General features: G+C 38.3%; 1 protein-coding gene across 5 annotated transcripts in view; it reads left to right on the forward strand.

Annotated features, from left to right (window-relative positions):
- The window catches only part of ANAPC10 (anaphase promoting complex subunit 10), a 32,759-nt gene extending 14,464 nt beyond the window's left edge, over nucleotides 1-18,295 (forward strand). For 4 of the 5 annotated variants that reach the window (XM_059470411.1, XM_059470409.1, XM_059470410.1 and 1 more), the window contains exon 5: nucleotides 17,909-18,295. In XM_059470411.1, the coding sequence (XP_059326394.1) occupies nucleotides 17,909-18,139 (231 nt within the window). In that variant the 3' untranslated portion in view covers nucleotides 18,140-18,295. The remainder of the gene's footprint in view (nucleotides 1-17,908) is intronic. The other variant, XM_059470413.1, reaches the window with a different exon arrangement.
- Nucleotides 18,296-19,292: the final 997 nt, after the last annotated feature.

Consider the following 19,292-nt stretch of genomic DNA (forward strand, 5'->3'; position numbering starts at 1 on the left):
TTTACACACACACTGTGCTTCTGGCTTTTGTGAAAACACTTTTTGTAGCCTTTAGCCCTTAGTGCTACATATAGCTTTGTTTCTTTTAAACCATGGCTTTTTCTTTTTAATGCGTGGATACAGCAGAGATGCTGATCTTTCTCCCTTTGATAGCATTACCAAATTTATAGAGCTCTTAGAGTGATCAGTCAAATTTGTGTGTTCTTTAGCTTCTAGGAATTGGTCCAAATATGCATATTGATGATATGTAGATATGATTGTAGATCATATCTATTTAAAACAGTAGCCCCCATGCCCTTCACTGCCTGAAATTTCCAAGTTGTAATCAAACTTATGTGCTATCAGGCTGAGGGAAGAAAAGCATGTTTTTCTTTTACATGCTCAAAATGTAGTGAAAATCCCAGTGGATAGTCGTGTTTACAAGGGTAACTGTCTGCATTCAATTGTGGGTTATAAAAGTGCTTGCTTGAATGAATACACAGAGCTATCAGACAGAACAACCAATAGTTCCTTGGACTAATTGACCTTGTCAGTAGAATAGAAACACTTGCAAATAAAATTCCCATTGCCAGCAAAGTTGCAACTGAAAACCCCTGAAGAAACTGTGTATATCCTCTAACTATCTTGGAATGCAGTGATTCAGGCAGCAGACATGTGCAGCGGGAGGGGGCAGGAGGGGGAATAATTAACCAGGAAAGTTGTACATACCAGCAGTTTGCAGTGGGCTCCTTTTGCAGCGTGAGGCTGTGTGCATTCCTCAGGCCATTAAGTAGCTCACTTTCCATATTCAGAGTTATGCTTTCTACCAGTTGTTACTACTTTTACCATCCCTTGGGTCCCCCTGTATGATTTGTTTTGCTGGTCTGCTTTGATTATAATGTAGCCTTTTCAGAAAAGGCAAAGGTGTTTGGCTGGTAACCACAGCATGTTGTAATGAGGGTGGAGTGTGTTTGTCATTCTGCAGCAATGGTTGACTTCCATGAATGCCAGGGTCTATAACCACACAGGCTGTGGCAGTTTATCTTTTTGAATATATTCAGATTGCATAACAGTGGAAAAGAATCACAGTAAATATTAGAATATCTGATCTTCCAATAAAAAGCACGATGGAACCATTTTTTTACTTTACCCAGTGATGAGTCATGCATCTTCCCATTAATAAAAGGAAAATATTTCACTCCAGAAATAAGTCTTCACAAGTGAATTAGTCATATATCAGACATTTCCTTTTAAAAGTTTGGATAATGTCACACAGGTGGAAGTAGTATGAAAAAAACAACAGTGAAAGACACAACAGGCTTCACTGTGTACTATAAAAACATGATTTTATTTTGGTTAGAAAACAAAACAGGAAAAATGGCATTTGGAAAATAAAGTCTGAAAAATGGTCCAGTTAGCTGCTAAATAAACTTCAGAGATGAAGATTTAAAAAAACCCACCAAGATTTGTAAAAGGAGGCGGGGGGGAATAGTGTATTTCACCTTAAGTAAGGGACAATGTGTAATAAGGGATTTTGTGGTTTTACAGCTCGGTGCATGTGTTTGAAAGCTGTTCTCTCAGCAACGTGGGTGGCAGGTTATGCTACCATATAATGTATTGTAGTTGGCTCTCCACACTTGTCAGGGTTAGCGTTCAACCATTCGGAAAATTTTCCCATTGTTCTATCATGTGAACCAAGGCTAGTGTTGAATTCCCAATAACCTTCTGCAGGAAAAAGAGGTTTAATTAGAAAGTTTGAAATTTGATTACTTCTGTTATTGTCTTAATGAACTTCTCTCTAATTTAGGTGCTTATCTGCAAATGCAATCAATTTTTGCTCAGGAAGATGAAAAACAAACTTAACTTTGTACTGCAGTTGCTTCCACAATTTAAAAAGAAAACTTGTATACTCAATTCTGTCTTTCTTCAGCATTAACACTCTATTTCCATCTTAAACATGTTTGCTTTAGATGGATCATAGCTTTTGGCAGCTACTGCATTTTTAGCAAATAATACTGTTTCTAGTAAGAGTTGCAAAAAAAAAACTTTGTGTGAGGTCCTTGTAAACTGAACCTTGGGAACGTTATGTTATTTCTGTATTTTCCCTTCTTTTGTGCTTCTTCTCTATTTGTGTCATGGTTATAAATTACATCGTTTGAACTAGAGAATTAAAAACATTTCGTTTTGTGATTCCTGTAATTTTAAAAAAGAGAAGGTTTATTTTATGTGTATTTTATTTCCTTTTTACCTGTTATTTCAGAGGCTGGCACACAGAGAAATAAGCAGTTATGGTATTGAAATTCCATTGTGCCAGCACCTTTGGGGCATAATCCAAAAAACCCAGAAAAATCGCCTGCTGGGTTGTATGCAGTAAGCTTGTGTGAACATCAGTGTCTGCTCTTCACACATCATTTTTTACTGGAAGTTCCTGTTGGAGTAAAGGTTCTGTGTTTGGAGAGTGCACAGGGATACTTGTTGGTCAATGGTTTTTCAAAGTTTGTAGGGATTTCTAATTACAGTTTACCAGTGTAGGCTCACTAGATACTTCTTGCAGATAATCATTAATGTTTCAGAAGTAAGAGAAGCAAGCAGGGATTTGGCAACATAAAAGCTGTAACAAGAAAGATCTGGGTGCTCTTCTCTTCCTTTAAGCTTCTCTCTGAGACTGAACATGGGAGTGAGGAATAAGGTGGGTGGGTGGATGGAGGGGGAGGTGACAGCATGACAGAAGACACTCTCATACTTGGCATCCCTACTTCAATATTTAACTCCTTCCCTTCCTTCTCCCTCCTTTTTCAATGCAAGTGTGGTGTCTAGTTGACATTTTCAAACATCCAAGCGCCTCCAGCATTCCAGCTTATGGTGGGTGTCAGTGTGATGCTCATCTAGAACATCTTCATGGTGCTCAGTCAGGTGAACCCCCTCAGCTGATCAGAATTAATTTGAACTGTGGTTTATAAAACATGTGATACTGTGCATTTGCAAACTGGAGCATGTAGCAACATCCACTTTATCTCTTGTGTTTGATCTCTCTGCACTTGGATAGAAGGATGGAGATCCTGCTAGGCAAACTGTTTAATGCAGCTTTTTACTTGGGTGTTTGAAGGAGTTCCTGGTCACATAAGGTTTCAAGGTTTGAACTAGGGAAAATGAAAATATTTGTTGGCTGGCTGTATCATTTATTGGCTCTTGGGGAAGTGGACTCTAGATATCTGACCTTGCAGTTACTTAGCAGAGCAAGAGGTGGGGACCATTGAGGAAACTGTGTGAAACAAGGGATGCTTCTTTGATCTCAGGAAGGCAGCATGTTAGGAGGGAGATCTTGGAAAAGTGCAGCAGACCTGTATTTGGAAGGGAAATTATATTCTTCTGTAGTAAAGGGAGTTGTTAATAAACTGCATTGGAGTTGTTAAATAAAGAGCTGTTTCTCAGTCTCATTTTTCTTCTTCTTCTACCCTACCACATTCTATAGTCATGCTCTTTCCCATTCTATCAGTTCCCTAGGCCTGAGTACTCCAAAATTATCTCCTAGTTTTGGATTCCAAATGTGAAGACATTGTGGGAGTCACACCACCATCTTTTGCTTAAAGGTTGTAAAAAACATCCTTAAATTTGTGTCAAAGCTGACAGTAAGATGCTGCTCACTCACTCCTGCTTTCCTCTTTCTGAGAGGTTGCTCACCATTGGGAAACTTCTCCCCTTCAAACAATTTTTTTCTACACTGTGAAATAGGATTGGGAGGATAAAGTCAGTGAATTATAAACAATCATCTTTGATGTGCCTGATTGCCTTCATAGACTTAACTGTGGAGAGTAATCCTTGGAGGGAGCACTAGATATTTTCAAAAATTTAGAGGTGCTAAATACATCCAGTAAGGTCAAATCCAAGACTGATTCTGATCCCTCTGGGTGCTCCTACTAACATAGTATTAAAATCCTCCAAGGAGTAAAGCCAGCAGTCAACATTTAATTTGGTTTAAGCAGAAGAAAGGATATGAAAGGAATGGGAATTTTCTTGGGTACCTAAGAAAGTTTTATGCTGTCATCTCAACTGGTGCTGGTCAGCTGGCACAGCACACCTCATTTTCTGTTTCACTTGAATTACTTGTAGGCACCAGCAGCTGGAAACCTCCTGTGACTGTGTTCACCACCCTTTGCCAAACCAGCAGTTTGGCAGCAGGCTGGAGGGAGGAAGTGGCCCCAATTGAAAAGAATATAGGAGCAAATTTGCCCACCAGTTATTCTCTGTATGTGTGGCTTCCCCGTTATAATACCTTTATTTGCATCCATAGAAATGTGGTCACACTTGGCTATTTATAGTGCATACTGCCTTGTGGCAATGTTATCAGGTATTGCTATTAATTAGGATTTAAAAAAATCCAAACCAAATCCATTAAATGCACAGGATGTGCCATGCTTTGTCAGGTCAGCAACCAAAAAATTTCCATTAATTCAGGTAGAAATAAAGGAACAAGTGTATTCTGTGTAGATAGTGCTGAAAGGATTTCTGTTGATGTGGTAAATTCAAGCAATCCTCAGTGTTCAGAAGAAAATGCTACCTGGCAGGTGGTAGAGATCTAGAACAAATCCAGGGTTCTGGACTGTAAGACTCAGCTGCTTCAGAGCTGCCACCATGGCAGCTCTTTCCAGAGGGAGGTCTTGCTCCTGTGATTACTGCCATGTTATTTTGGTCAGGGATCACATGTCTGTGTGTAGCTTTGATGAGAACACTGCTACACAGAGTCTACATTCAATTCTTTGCTGAGCTTTATTGGGTGGGAAGGGATTGAATGTGCTGTTATCCTGTTCCTTATCTCAAGTAGTGCATGGAAATGTTTCTAGAGATATGAAGCATAAATTTATTTCTTTCTGAGGGCTGTTTTGTGTCTTAATCTGTCATAAGATAACCAAGATCATGTGTTTGAATCGGAAAAACCTTTCCCATGCTTTTTCCATTTTCCATGCAAACACACAGGAGAGGGTGGAGTGAGAATGGTAATGTATCATATGTGTCTGGCTTGGGGGCCTGTGCTCTCTATCTGCCTTCATTCAGTTCCTAAAGTAGGTTTATCTAACAGTCCTATTTTATTTCAGAATGAATTCTGGAGTGTTTTATGTCTCATGTCAAAGGAATGTTATCAAATACAGTTTTTATTGAAGCTTTTTATGAATGCTGTTTACAGTCACAGTTTTTGAGTGGATCATGTGGCATAGCCCCTAATACATCTTTTTAAATTATTATTTCCCCCACTCTGTATTTGTCAGAGGTCAAATTCAACTGTGAGTGTGAAGAATATTTTGGATTATTTCTACTAGCAAATGCAGAAAACTTTAATGTGTTTCTCTTACTTGAGATTAATCTGTTACTTAGGAAGATGATGTTGCTGCACATCATTTTTACCTTAATAAGGTAAAAATCAAAACGTGTTTTATTTTTTCATTGTTTCAAAAAGAGTTGCAATTCAGTAACAGAGGAAACGATGTAGTAAAAATTCAAAGTAGGCTTCCCTCTCCTTGACCAGGTCTCTGTTGTGATTATGATGGTCACCATTTGTAACAGAGGTTTTCATAAATCAGCTCTTAGTAGATCTGGCACTGCTGGGGCAGGAACTTCTATTATGGAATTACTGGGCTTTCTTCTATTTCTTTATCGTGTCATGAGGAGTTAAAAGATTTACTTGCATAGCAGAAATAAATTAAGCAGAGGAGCATGTGTAGCCACAGTAGATGTACAGTAAGTCACATAGATTTGCAATCCAATTCCCTCTTCTTGTTGTTGACTGCACTTTGCTAAGCAGTAAGATGACACCCCACAGTAGCTCTAGAGCACATAGCAGGCCTGTTGGTAAACAAGTTTTTAATTAACTCATTCTCATGCTTTGTTTTCCACTGCCCCCTCATTTTTCAGGAGCCTACTTAGGATGTAATTTTATTTTGATTCTTCTACAGGTCATGGTGAAGAACTCATGTTCTTGGTCTGTAGGATGTGGCACTGAGGCTATTCCAGATGCTGTTTGTAGCAGACATGCTGTTGCAGCAAGGGACAGTGCATAGCACCACTGAATACCTTTTTAAAATTGTATATTTTTTGAGTGAATGGTGACTTGAGGGAGTCAAGAAATAAAATTCTTGAGGAAGTCAAGAAATAAAATTCACATAAATTGAAAGAAGCAGAGTCTCAAGTCTGACCTCCACATAAAATAACAGATAAAAGCCTTGTGGGTTTTTTTTGGACACGCCTTCTTATTGATTTGTAAGAAAACACAAGCAAAAATAAAAGCTCTACTGCATTTGTTCCAGTACATTAAAGAAATTCTGTTTAGATGTAAAATTAAATGCTTCCATTGGTCAACAGTTCTGATTCCAGCTTTGCAAATTTATGGAAGTGTATTCTGGCTCACATAAAACCATCCAGCTGAACCTCTGACAGATATATTTCTTCTCTTTTAAAGTTCATTTGTATGAAAATATATCTCCAGTGAGGCATGTTTATGAATTTGGGATCTTCTGAGATGAGACTCTGCATTGCATTTTAAATTTGCACAAAATAGTTTTCACAACAGTCTTTTGGATTTGTTTCCAATGAGTAAATATTCCTTGAGCTGAGCATTACTCTCTGGGTCCTGTGAAATGCTACTCTGCATTTACTTATTGTGTGCTACAACACATTTGAGTAATCTTCAAGTTCATCAGGTTTTGCCCCACTTGCCTTTACTGAGCATCCATGGACTCTTTATCCAGACACAGAAATGTTTGCATACTGTACTTCTGCAGGATTTGGGGATTATTTACAGAGGTTTAGGACCTTTAAATTCCTTGATTTTTGGGAGAGATAGCCCTCTGTAATTCTCAGAAACAAGCCACTCCTTTGAAACCAGGAGAAATGCTTTCTCTTAACCCCAGTGCTTTTCGTGTCTTAAATCAACAACTTCTCCTCTTGCTGGTAAAGAATGAGTAGGGGTTTTTTAATTTGGTAGCACTCAGGTATAATTTGTTCCAGTCTTTTCCTGACAAATGAAGTAGCTCAGGACCTACAATCTTGTGTAACAGGTAAAAAGTTAGAGCCATGCAGTTTTATGGGCCTGTCTTCTAGTAGAAGATAAGAAATCTAGTTCTCTTCAGTGTGTAGTAATAGCCCTTCTCAATGAGTGGAATGAGGTTTGTTTTGGTTTTGATGTACTTTCTTCCCCTCACCTATAAAGAGTGCTTGAGAGCTAGCAGCTGGCTGCTACTACTGTGGACTTTCTGTAAATACCATGATATTCCCATTTTTTGACATTTGTTCCTTTCCCATATTAATTTTCTGCATTCTCTCAGATGCAAAGTGCATGGCATGAAATGTGTTCACTAGGTTATTGCCACTAAGTTATTTGAGATGGTTTGATACAGAATTAACTCAGTGTGGCCTGTTTTCAGGCACTTACATCTTTAATATTCCCTGCACAATTTTTTTTTTCAAATACTTTCTTTGTATAATTTAACTGTAGCTATGTCTAGACATATTTCCTGGATATGGCTAAACAATTTTCAAGGTAAATTATGACCTGGGGTTTTTTTTTGCACTTTCACACAAACATAGTATCATTCCATTATGTATGTAGGAGAAATGGGAACTGCAGACATCTGCAATACAGTTTTCATCAAATTTGCAAAATTCTGCCCCTTGGTAAAATTAGTTATTTCCCAGAAGTGTTTTCCAGCCTTTACTTTCATTTTCAAACAATTTGTGTAGTGCACCCATAGAATACATTTATATTGTTCCTGCTTGTCCCCGGCAGTTCTAGTTTGAAAAGAATTCATAGGACTTCTCCCTTTATGCTTTGCTGTTTTCTAGGTTTTAATGTGTTTATTCTATTTGCCTTAAGGTCCTCTTGCATAAGGCCATTGTTCAAAGCACTTGTTTCTTGCTCATAGAAAATTCTGTGTATACTCCCTTTCTTGGAAGATTCTGTGGTATTAAACATAGAATCATTTAAGTTGGAAAAGACCTCTAAGATCATCAAGTTCAGCCTGTTCTGTTGCCTTTCATATAAGGCAGCTGCTTTGTCCTATTCTTCAGTCAGCAGTTCCATTTGTAATGCAAATTCACCTGAGCTTCAGAATGTTTTTTTAAATATATGTTCAGACTTTGCAGTAGAATGTTCCACTACCCCAGTTCAATCTGATTCTGTTCTGTTTGTGTAGCTGTCTCCTCTTCCATTGCTGGTTTCCCCTGCCTCTCCTCAGTAGAGCAGCCTGACTCACCTGGAAGTTGTAGGAGATGATGTCTTTGCTTTGGGTGAATGCTGCTCTGAAGGGAGGGACAAAGATTTTGCTATCTCACTAGAGGGAACTCTTAGGGCTTTTCAGTGCTTGGGGGTGAGAATTCAAATTTATGACTAAGATACAAACTTAAATAAAAGTGCTAGTAATGTATTGTCTTTAAGAACTGTGTGCCCTATTTCTGTTGTTATGAAAACTTTAGTCCACATACTTAACCAGATGGGATTTTGTTTTATACTTTTGTCACTATTTTGTGTTACAACTACAAACTTTTGAATGCAGATGGTACTATTTGTTTGAGTGAGCATGGGAAGTTGTAGTGGCTTTTGTTATGTTTGATAGTTGGGTTTTTTCCCAAGCTTCTGATCAGGTAAAAGTTACTGAGGGTTTTCAAAAGCAGGTTGGTCATCATCTGCCAGATTCCTACTTAGAAGGATCCCTACACAGTTACCTTGTACTCATGGGGACTTCTCCTTAGTTACTTACTTGTCCATAAAAAAAAGAAATATTGTGTGGTTGTGTTCGCAGGGCTCTTAGGATGAGGGAAGAGACGAGAATGTTGACTCCATGTTTCAGAATGCTTGATTTATTATTTTATGATAATATTATATTAAAACTATACTAAAAGAATAGAAGAAAGGATTTCGTCAGAAGGCTGGCTAAGAATAGAAAAGGAATGATAACAAAGGCTTGTGACTGACAGAGACAGTCCGGACAGCTGGGCTGTGATTGGCCATTAATAGAAACAACCACATGAGACCAATCACAGATCCACCTGTTGCATTCCACAGCAGCAGATAATCATTGTTTACATTTTGTTCCTGAGGCCTCTCAGCTTCTCAGGAGAAAACATCCTAGCAAAAAGATTTTTCATAAAACATGTCTGTGACAATATTGCAGTGAGGTAACCTTCAATTTGAAGTGCTTCCCTAAAGATAGAAAACATTTGTTTTTACTAAAGGAGATTTGCAGTTCTTTCTAAATATGCTATGGGCAGCGTTGGCCATTTATTTTATAGTAACTTTTTGGTTGGTTTTTTAAATGTACTGTTTCTTTTCTCACATCTGCATCTATAATAATTATCAGTAGTCGAAGCTACTGATAATTTGAATTGTTAAGTACCCTGATTTAAAAAAAAAAAAAAAAATTTTAAAAGTCCCCCATTCTTCTTTCAAAGTGCTGGAATTTCAAAAATACTTGCAGCAAACCGTGGATTTTCTGCCATTCATTTTTAAGGCCAGACTGTCCAAATGTAGTCTGTTCCAGTATGTCTGCAACTAAAATTTTATCCATCTTAGCTACCAGAAATAGACAAACTGAGGCAGAAAGCTTGTTTTGGGCTGCATTACCTGTTTTTTGATACTGTCAGCCAAGAATATTTTTGTAGGTTTTTCATCTTCAGTGTACTGTGTGCCAAGCTCAGGGGAAGTAACAGGTTCACACTGGAGTCACGTTCCTGTAGGTGTGAAGGAATTCCCCGTATACCAGGAATCTTCTCAGTGTTGCAGTGGCCTTGCAAAGGTATGGCATTCCTGGGGCTTGTGACAGCTGTGCAGTGAGATTAGGTCCCTGCAGGAGAGTACTGCTGTACTTCGAGTGTGTTTGCCTTCCCTTTTTCTACTCTTGACAGCTTCTTAAATGAGTTATGAAAGCTTTTCTTTAAGTTTTTAACTTTTCATTAAGTTTTTCTTAAATCAGAGATCCAAAATTTTACAGCTGTTATGGTTGATTTCAATTGGAGGCAGTATTCCTTCTGGAGCAACAGATTCCTGTTAAGATGGAATCTCTTTAAGCTGATACCAAACTAAACTTAGGTAGCTTCCTGCTGTGGGTAGAAGGTTTGTGTTGGAGTTTTAGGCCTTAATCCCATACTTGCACATATGAAACTCCATTCTAGACTGCATTGTCATTCTGTATTTGCTGGTTGGATCATTCTGCTTTTCAAAGGGACAGGGAGAAGGGTTTTATTTTTTTCTGAAGTTCCAGTGGATGGTTGCCACTTAAAGCATACACAGCCTAGCAATCCTTCTCTAACGAGTTTTAATTTATGGATGTGTCCAGCATAAAGTGTTATGTGAAAGTTCAAATGACCTCACTTAAAAATAGGACTTCAAAAAGGTAAGACTAAAAAGCAAACTGTCCAAGACTATTCAACATTTTTGTCCTCTGAAGCAGTATATACCTCTTGAAGTATGTATTTTTGTAATGAATGTTGAGCTGCCTCTCGTTCTTCACAGTAGAACATATTAAAAAAAAGTGCATATTGCACAGCAAATGGGAGAACAGTGTTTCGTTCTTCCAGAGACTTTCCTAGTAAACAGTTTGTGACAAATTTCTGTTGGTTCTGCAGGTAAATTTTCTAGAATGAAGAGCTGTTTTCCGCCCCATTCTAGAGAATGAAGTATTCAAAGACTGTTGTAAATTTTTTTCCCCTTTCCTTTTTTTTTTTTTCCTGCCACCCAGAGTTAAGCAGACAATATTTTCTGAAATTACAGTCGAGTCAGACAGTTGTGGCTGACAATTTCACAGAGGTTGAGCATTTGGCAGGTTATTTATTTGTCTGTCAGGCTGGATGTACCTGACTGTGCAAGTGCTGTGAGCAGATGCAGAGGTGGGACTGATGGGAGGGTGGTGGTTGTTTAAGTACCACGGACAGGGGCTCCTCCACACGTGTCCCGACCATCCATGACTTCATCTGTCAGGAGCTTTGTATGTGGGCACTTCAGCACAGACTTCACCCTTTACAGGCATCATTATTTGGGATTCTTTGTCACTTGGAGCTTTTGAAAGAGCTGTTTTTCTGTGAATCCATGTCCCAAAGCTCTTGGTGTTCCACAGCGAGTGCCACTGTACCCCTTTCCTCCATTGGACAGGAGGCTTATGTGCATGCTTCCTCACCAGAGGCTCTCTATCGTGTCTGAGACTTAGCTGTTGTCCTCTTATGTGTTCTTCATCTGCCTTCAGCAGAATTCAAAGACAGACCATAAGGACATTCATAAAGCTGACTTTCCCTGTTAACCGTTCCATGGATTAAATTTCAGCTCTTCCTAACTTTATTCCTGGTGTAATATTGAAATTCTGCCTGCATCAACTGTGTGCGTCTTGGAAGATATTGCATTGGTTTCTCAGCAGAACCAAATAAAGGGTTCCTTTTTAACTGTATGGGGAAATGATAATCAGGGCACCCAATTCTAAAGAATATCAAAATGGACCAGTCACTAAGGCCATTTCATGAATTTGCTGGTGAGTCATTCTGCCAAATGAAGTTTAGGTTGCATCATACATGGCTCAATTGACATCATCTGCTCCCTTCGGAAAGCAGCAATGTGGCACAACCCACTGATGTTGTCCAACATATTTGTGCTGCTCAAGTAATCCAAACAGGAAATTTAGAAAGGCACTATAACAATCTGTATTTGAGCATTGTGAATACTAATCCTTGACCCACCAAAGATTTGCTTTTCTAGATTTACTTTTCTTACTTTCCTACATATTCTTTATAGCTTGGTTTGAGTGTTTATTTGTCTTTATTGCATACAACTTTCTAACACCTGGGCATTGATTAATTATTAGTGTTTTAATCTGTAGCAAAATAGTCTGAAGGAGGTTCTATAAAACTTCTTGCAAAGATCATCTGGACCTTTTTTCAACTTTCCCAATCTTCCCAAAGGTCATTTCTTTCACTTTATTTGAACAAAGAGCTTATAGGATACTAAAAGATAAGAACTTTGCAGGTTTCACTCTCTAATATAGCTTATTCTGTAACTGATCTTGTGTCTACCCAAGTCCACAGCTGACTCTTCCTGAGGGGATGGGCTGTGCTCCTTTAGCCTCTTCAGGAACTGCTGTTTAAAAGAATGGAAAACTTCTCTTGCCTAATGGACTGAAATGAGATTTCTTGACTGTTTAAGGAGGTGGCTGATTAAGACCACAGAGCACCTCCCTAGGTGGTCGTTGCTTCATCCGAGCACACAAGCGTGCTGTTCACAGTGGGTCCTTTGAGCCTGTTGCTGTGTTCCCTGTTAAGTTGCTAATGTGGTGTCCCTCCTTTGGCTCACTTGGAACTCACCAAGTTTCTTTTGGACATGCTTCGTTTTTTCTGCTGGAACTGGGGCATCACTGCTATTAACTGGTTCTCTTCCTTCCTAAGTGAAGTGATGGCTGAAGCCCAAGCTCTGCTACTTCGTGTGTTGACAGTTCCAATACTTGGAATTATGCAGAAGCACACAGATTCTCAGTCCTGGTAACTAAATGGTAGGACATGGCCGTTATGGAAACAGGATTTTGGAAGTTAAGCCAGCCTTCTTTCTCCTTGCCAGTTGTTGTGAAAACATATTTGGATAGCTGTACAAAACAATGGCTAAACAGGAAAAAGCCTTTTCCTACATGGGAAAGTTCATGTACCGATAAATATTTAATTTCTGAACATAGCGTTTCTTTTCCCTGAAACTTAGTTTTATAATCTGCTGCTTGGAAGAATACATTATTTATTGAGAACACCTGCTTTGAAAAGCTTAGGTTTTTATAATAACTGTATTGTAAGAGCTAGCTATGCACATAGACAAAATTATATGTGTGAAGAGTCTAGCCACTACTTTTAATTTCATAGTTGGCTGAGTCACTAAAACAAAAAGCAGCTTTAACAGTTTTATGAGAAAAGTAGGAGGAGTAAAATTAAATGCTGTTTGATTTAACAGCCATTTGAATCTAGTAGTAAAGTTGATGAAATGGAAATTTGATGAGGTACAAACATCTCAGAATAATGTTTCATGCTAAAGCTGTGATGGCAGGAAGAATTCTCAGCTCTCTGTCAGTACATCTGCACACACTGCCCAGGGGGAAAAAATGAGCTGCTTTTTCTTCCTGTTCCCCTGAGCTGGGAGCCCTGTCTAGCATACATCTGGGATGGGTTTGTAATTACACTAAATGTAAAACTACTTACAGTGAGTTTTTTCTCTATATATTTTCACAAAAGATACCCTTAAAGGGCACGAAAAAACAAGTCTCATTTCAAGGATGTTAGCCTATTGTAAATATAGCCAAAAACTTGGGTTGCATTTGTAACCCTAGTAGGAATAGCAGTTAAAGTTATATGCTATTTGGAGACACCACAGAATATAAACAGAATATCACTGAGTATGGAAAAGAGGTCAATATTCAATTTAGGTAGGATTAATACTATAGAAAAGTATTAGTATAAAGTATAGAATACTATAGAAAAGTATTCTTTGGGTAAGTAACTTCATAGCCTAAAAGGAGGCTAGTGACTATAGAAGAAGTTTCCTCCTAAAAGCTCTGGTCTTGTGTTCAGTCATCTCTCTGAAGAGTATCCTCAAGTTGCCTTGGTCTTATTTTCTTTTTTTAATTTTTATTTTGTTGTGTGGTTTGCCTCTTCTATGGTAGGGCACCCATTAGTTGCAATAGTAGCCTTGCCAAATATGTATGGAATTCTGTAGAACCTCTGGACTGTACAATAAAATGAAGAAAAAGGGCTGTTAAAGTGGCTGGAGAGGAGAATTCCAATGGGAACATTAATTTTCCTTTGGCTTTCCAAATAATGTGGATTCCTGGAGTTGGGAATATATGTCCCAAGGTGAAGCTGTAGCATGCAGAGGACAGGAAAAATAAGAAAGCAATGGAGAGAAAGCAGGAGAAGAGCTAGAATATAACAGCAGCGAGGACAAGTGAGTGATTTTTCCTTTTCAATTTTTATCCCTTTGTTCTTTTATTTTGACTTTCATGGTCTTCTTGTTTTCCAATTGTCACAAAATTTATAGTGTTAGAAGCAAATATAAAAAAGCCACAAACCCTGGGCTTTTAGTATATTGTACAGCAAGATTAGTCTAGAGCTGCAGGAAGTGTCCTGAGTTACCAATACTTAGCTTGCACTGATTCATTCCTACATTTTCTTTTTTTTTTGAAAAAAAGACTTTTCTAGAAAAACACAACAGAAAGAAATTTTGAATTTTTAATTTTGCTCAGATGATTAGTAATAAAGCTGATTTTAAAAAAATTCTTGGAAGACAGTTTTTTACTATGATTGAGTCTTAATGATCTGCATAAGATTAAAAATACAGGAGGCAACATAATCTAGTATTTGCTTGTAGTGGACTGATGCTATAGAGTTGAGGTGAAATGTAAATATATCTGTATATGTGTGTGTCTGTATGTACATACAGTGGTCTGTGCTTTTAAAGAACAACCTTGACTTTGAGCAAAGTCAACTGAAATGGATTTCAAGTATGGTATTTTATTTTGAGTGGAGCTGCCAATACCACCTGTACTTAAGGTTGTGTGACCTTTTCCATTTTAAGGCTTAACTCTTGGTTACTTTGACTTTTGCCAAAGTTCAGTTCAGACAGATTTTTCCTTGTGAGATAGCTGCTTTGGGTTGAATTTTTTGGAAAGTTTCAGCCAAGGCAGTTCTGTTCCAAGAACAAGGCTAGTGAAAAGTATGCTGTTTTGCTTGTGTGAGAATATTCTGGTGTCCTTCTTTGATGCTCCAGTGCCCCCAAGCTCTAAAGCAAGGATTTGAAATTTGGCAATAGTTCAGCCTTTGTGTTGAGGATGTGCCTTTTGCCTCCCTGTAAAAATCCACCCAAATTTCCAGACCAGTTTACAAGGCTTTGAAAGATTGCCATTTGCATGGGCTTAATAGGAATTTCTTAAAACTTCACAGTAAGCTTCCTTTAGATTCTGTTCACACTGGGAATGCTCCAGGCAGAGTAGAGCCACATATTTCATCCCACTTCTGCTCTGAGTTGTGGTGGCTGGGTCTGGGTGCTGACATGGAGCTAGGAGTGGGCAGTTTGTGTCTTGTATCACCCCTGCCTCTTCCCATGTCCTGCTCCTTCTCCCTGGTGACGGACCTGGGCCCTCTGGAAACACAAAATGTTTCACTCATCTGAAAGAGCATGACAGATGTGGAGGAGAAGAATTTGGGAGAGTGTGTGTGTCTGGTTTATACCATTCCTTTGGTCACAAAAAATGTGTGTATCATATTGGCAAAACAATACTTCCTTTTCTACTGAGTGTTTAGTTTGGTTTTGTTGCATTTGAACCTCAGTAGTTGAGCGGGTATCAGGGTTTTAATGAGCTATGTGAGCATCAATTAAAAAAAAAAGTTAGTCTCAAATGTCAGTACAGCAATGTTAGAGGGCAGAAATCAAGAGCTTACTTTTTTCAACCATTGAAGTCTGACATTTGCATTTATTACACTCTAGCCTTCAACTTCATCACAAGTGTTGTGTGTTTTGTCCAAGAGGCAACTGTTTGACTGGAATGGGGAAAGGGGCCTATTCTGAGGATGAGTCCAGGATTTGTACAAGTAAAGGTTGTGTATTCATCTGTTAGGAAAGTTGAGAAATGTGGAGTAAGGGAAGCTGAGATTTGGGGAAATAAAAAAAAGTCTTTGTGGCCAAGACAGATCAGTGGTGCTTGATGAATTGTGTGCTGTCTGTGCTCAGTCTTGGTGTTTCTACAAGAGGCACTCAAGTGGCTGCTCCTAGGGGGCTGCTCAGACTCTGTGTTGTAGCTAGCTTGAGAACTTGTATCTATTTGCAGAAATGCAGAACTGCAAGTGAGCTCAGTGGGAGCTAAACCTCCTGTAAAATCTTGTATTCCACTCACAACAGTAAAAACCAGCTCAGAGTACGTGAAGTTTGACACCTGGAGCCAGGGAACCTTTTAGTCTGATTAGCCTAACGCCTCAGTTGCCAGTTTTACACGTGAAGGAATGACTTGTCCCATCCCTGTAGAAAGACTTGGGGACAAACTGGTTGCCTTTGTAGCAGCACTGGAAAATAACATGCTGTGAATAGAACATAGAACTACCTCCCTTGATCAGGGATGAAACAAAGCATTGGGAAGTATGCCATACTTTTAGCTTTCCTACCTTTTTTTTTAAAGTTACTTAGTGTTAACTAATCTGTTTCATACTGACCTAAGCATAAAAATCTCAGTATCTTAGCTCTTGAACTCAAATTTTCTACTTTGAATTAGCAGTCAAAATTTGTAAACGCTGAGGATAATATTAAAATGCAAGTTTAATTAGCAGTAGCCTTGTAATTCTCTTCAAAATCACAGTCACTTTACCTTAGTAGTAGTTGAATAAAGTCTTAGGAGGATCCTCCTCCTCTGTTTTCTATGAAGATGGAAAGCATCCTTGTTTAAGCTGTTTGCTGCCACCTCACCATGATAAATTTCTCCTTTGTGAAGCTGCTTCAGCAAGACATCTTTTTTTTTAATCCCCTTGTAAAGTCAGCCATGACCTGAAGTTTCCTGTGGAAAAAAAAATCAACTTTTTTGAAAGGGACAGTGCTACAGCAAATAAGTGACTGTGTTTGTGGAAATGTCTAGCTCCCAGAGTGAAATGATTTGCTGCTAAGGTTTAGTGAATTTAATGCTTTGGAAATAATTTGTTGGAGAGTCTGCAGCAGTGGAGAGTTTTGGATTGCGGTTATTTGTTGGGTTTTTTTCCTTGTTCTTACTTTTAAGGTGGAGGTGTAGAAGATTTTTTTGTCTGCTACTTTAAACTGAAGTGCTCATCAAACTTTTTTACTTGTTTCTTGGGTTGTTTTCTCAAGATGTTTGCTCTGAACCAGTAGCTCTCAGATGGGTCTTGTGAAAGCTTCAGCATAAACAAGGCATTTGACAGCTTGTGTCATGCAGTATTTTTGGGAGAAAGATGGGAATTTTGAGCAGCTCAAAGCACATACATCTTCCTTAGGGGAACTCAGCTGCTAAGAACAGCACTCTTATTTGCTTAGCTGTGTGAATCCACTTGCTGGTGGACAATTGTTTTGTGTTTTGTTTTCTTTCCCCCCCAGGACTTTTATTTACTTGTGTGCTCTTCCATGTGTGTTTTGAGCTGTGCTTTGAAGTTGTGCAGCTAGTTTTAAACAAAAGCTGTTGCCATGCTCTGTGTAGCATCCAGTTTGTTTCAACAATCTGTTGTGTCAGTGATGTGGTTTAGAGTTAAAAAAATGCTGTTCTTTACTTGCCTTAACATTGGTTTGTGTAGGATTAAAATGGACAAAGATAAAATCATCATGTCACACTGGGTATGTTGTATAAAAGGCAAGTTAAATGTGCAGCAATCATTAATTGGTCATGATACATTAGATGAAGTTTGAGGTATCCTCTATTTTTTCCTCTGTCACCTTCCTTTTCCTCTGCCCCAGTCCCCCTAATAATCTAAGGAATTTCTGATAATCCAGAACTTTGTGTTCATTTAGTTTCCTACATAAGTCACTCAATTGTACTTCAGAGTGCCTAGATAAAACAATTTTAAATGCATATTTTGTCATGTTTGAGCATTGTTCTTCAGTAAGAAGGTCCAAATGCTACACTTTTACTTTCTTAAATTTATACTGAACTCTGTATTCTTTTATATTGATTTTTATTTTAGGATTAGGGCACAAAATGAGGAGCAGATTCTGAAAGGCAAAAGCAAACACAACTGCAGACAACCAAATTAATTTGTATACATTTACATGAGCAGTAAATCCGCTATGAGTATTCAACTCTGTTACTTCAAATTATTTTGAAAATTAACTAAAATGTGATTAACAAGATTACTTTATTAAATGGGTTTAATATGTGGTGATTTATATGAAGTATGTGAACTGTTTCTGAATGTTTTGCTCTTCTGTCTTGTTTTTTGGCAGCAGCTGGAATTAGTGGAACCCAGTGGCTGGATCCATGTTCCTCTGACAGACACCCACAAGAAGCCCATTCGCACCTTTATGATCCAGATTGCCGTTCTGGCAAACCACCAGAATGGGAGAGACACTCACATGAGGCAAATCAAAGTGTACACCCCTGTGGAGGAGAGCTCCATTGGGAAATTCCCCAGATGTACCACAATAGATTTCATGATGTATCGCTCCATCAGATAAAATTTCCTCATGAGGAACAATAAAGGTATTTTTTCATGACCATATCATTGCTGAAGTATTCAGATACTTAAAGAGCAGAGTTTACTTCAGTGTAATTATATCTTTTTGTTTATACTTTGTACAGTTTTGAAATAAAGATAATCTTGTGTTACAGTATGCTGGAATCTGTAATTTTATTTCTTTTTCTAGGAGTCTGAGTGCTCTTGTACTCTCTGAGAGAGAAAAAACAATCCAGGCACTCTTTAAAGAATGTGTTTGACTGGGTAGGAATCAATAATTTATTTGATATAATTTTGGGGGAGGATTTCTTCCCCTAATGATCATGCATGGAAATAGTTCATTCCTTTACCTAAAAATGAACTCTTTAAAAAGTTGCTCCTCTTCTTGAACAGCCATGATCTAAAGACATTACCAGTAGTATTTTCCCAGTATTGCTTATGCTAATTTGTTGTATCCTTTTCTTTAGAGGGTTGTTTCTGTCAGTGGCTGTGTGCATGGATTTAGCCTTCTTGTAACTACAAAGTAAATGATAGAATTGCAGAATATCTGGGAGGGACGTAGAAAGATCATAGAGTCTAATTTGCTGCTTCTTGCAGGACTACCTAAAACTAATCCATATGACTAAATGTTGTCCAGATGCTCCCTGAACTGTAACAGGCATGGTGTCATAACCATTTTCCTGGGGAGTCTGTTCTAGTGACTGATAATGCAGTGAGGATGACAATGATATGGAGAAAACCAAACCTTTCCAAATTATTCAACTTAGTACATGCATTAATATAGATCCATTGAGTGTAGGTCATCTAGAACATGATAGCTGTTGAAAATAGGTGATTTAGGCATGCTCTGGCATCCTACAGCTATGTAGGAATAAATCTGGTGGTTCAATGCACCTTCTAAAGTACTGGGAACTTGAGTGTAACACAAGTAATCTCATGTTCAGAGCACAGAATTCTTTTAATGTGTGTTTTAAATAAAGGGCATTGCAAGGAAAATGTGTGCTCTGTCTGCTTGCTGTAACTAGGAATATTTAGCACCTCTACTAATGTCTCATAATCTAATCATTAGTAATTTAAGCTTTTTAAAAAGTGGGTAGATTTAGAAAGAGGCGTTGTTGAAGTACAAAGGTTTCCTTTAAAGGGTTTGGTACTGA

This window comes from Ammospiza nelsoni, chromosome 4, assembly GCF_027579445.1.
Source record: "Ammospiza nelsoni isolate bAmmNel1 chromosome 4, bAmmNel1.pri, whole genome shotgun sequence".
NCBI classification, from domain to species: Eukaryota; Metazoa; Chordata; class Aves; order Passeriformes; family Passerellidae; genus Ammospiza; species Ammospiza nelsoni.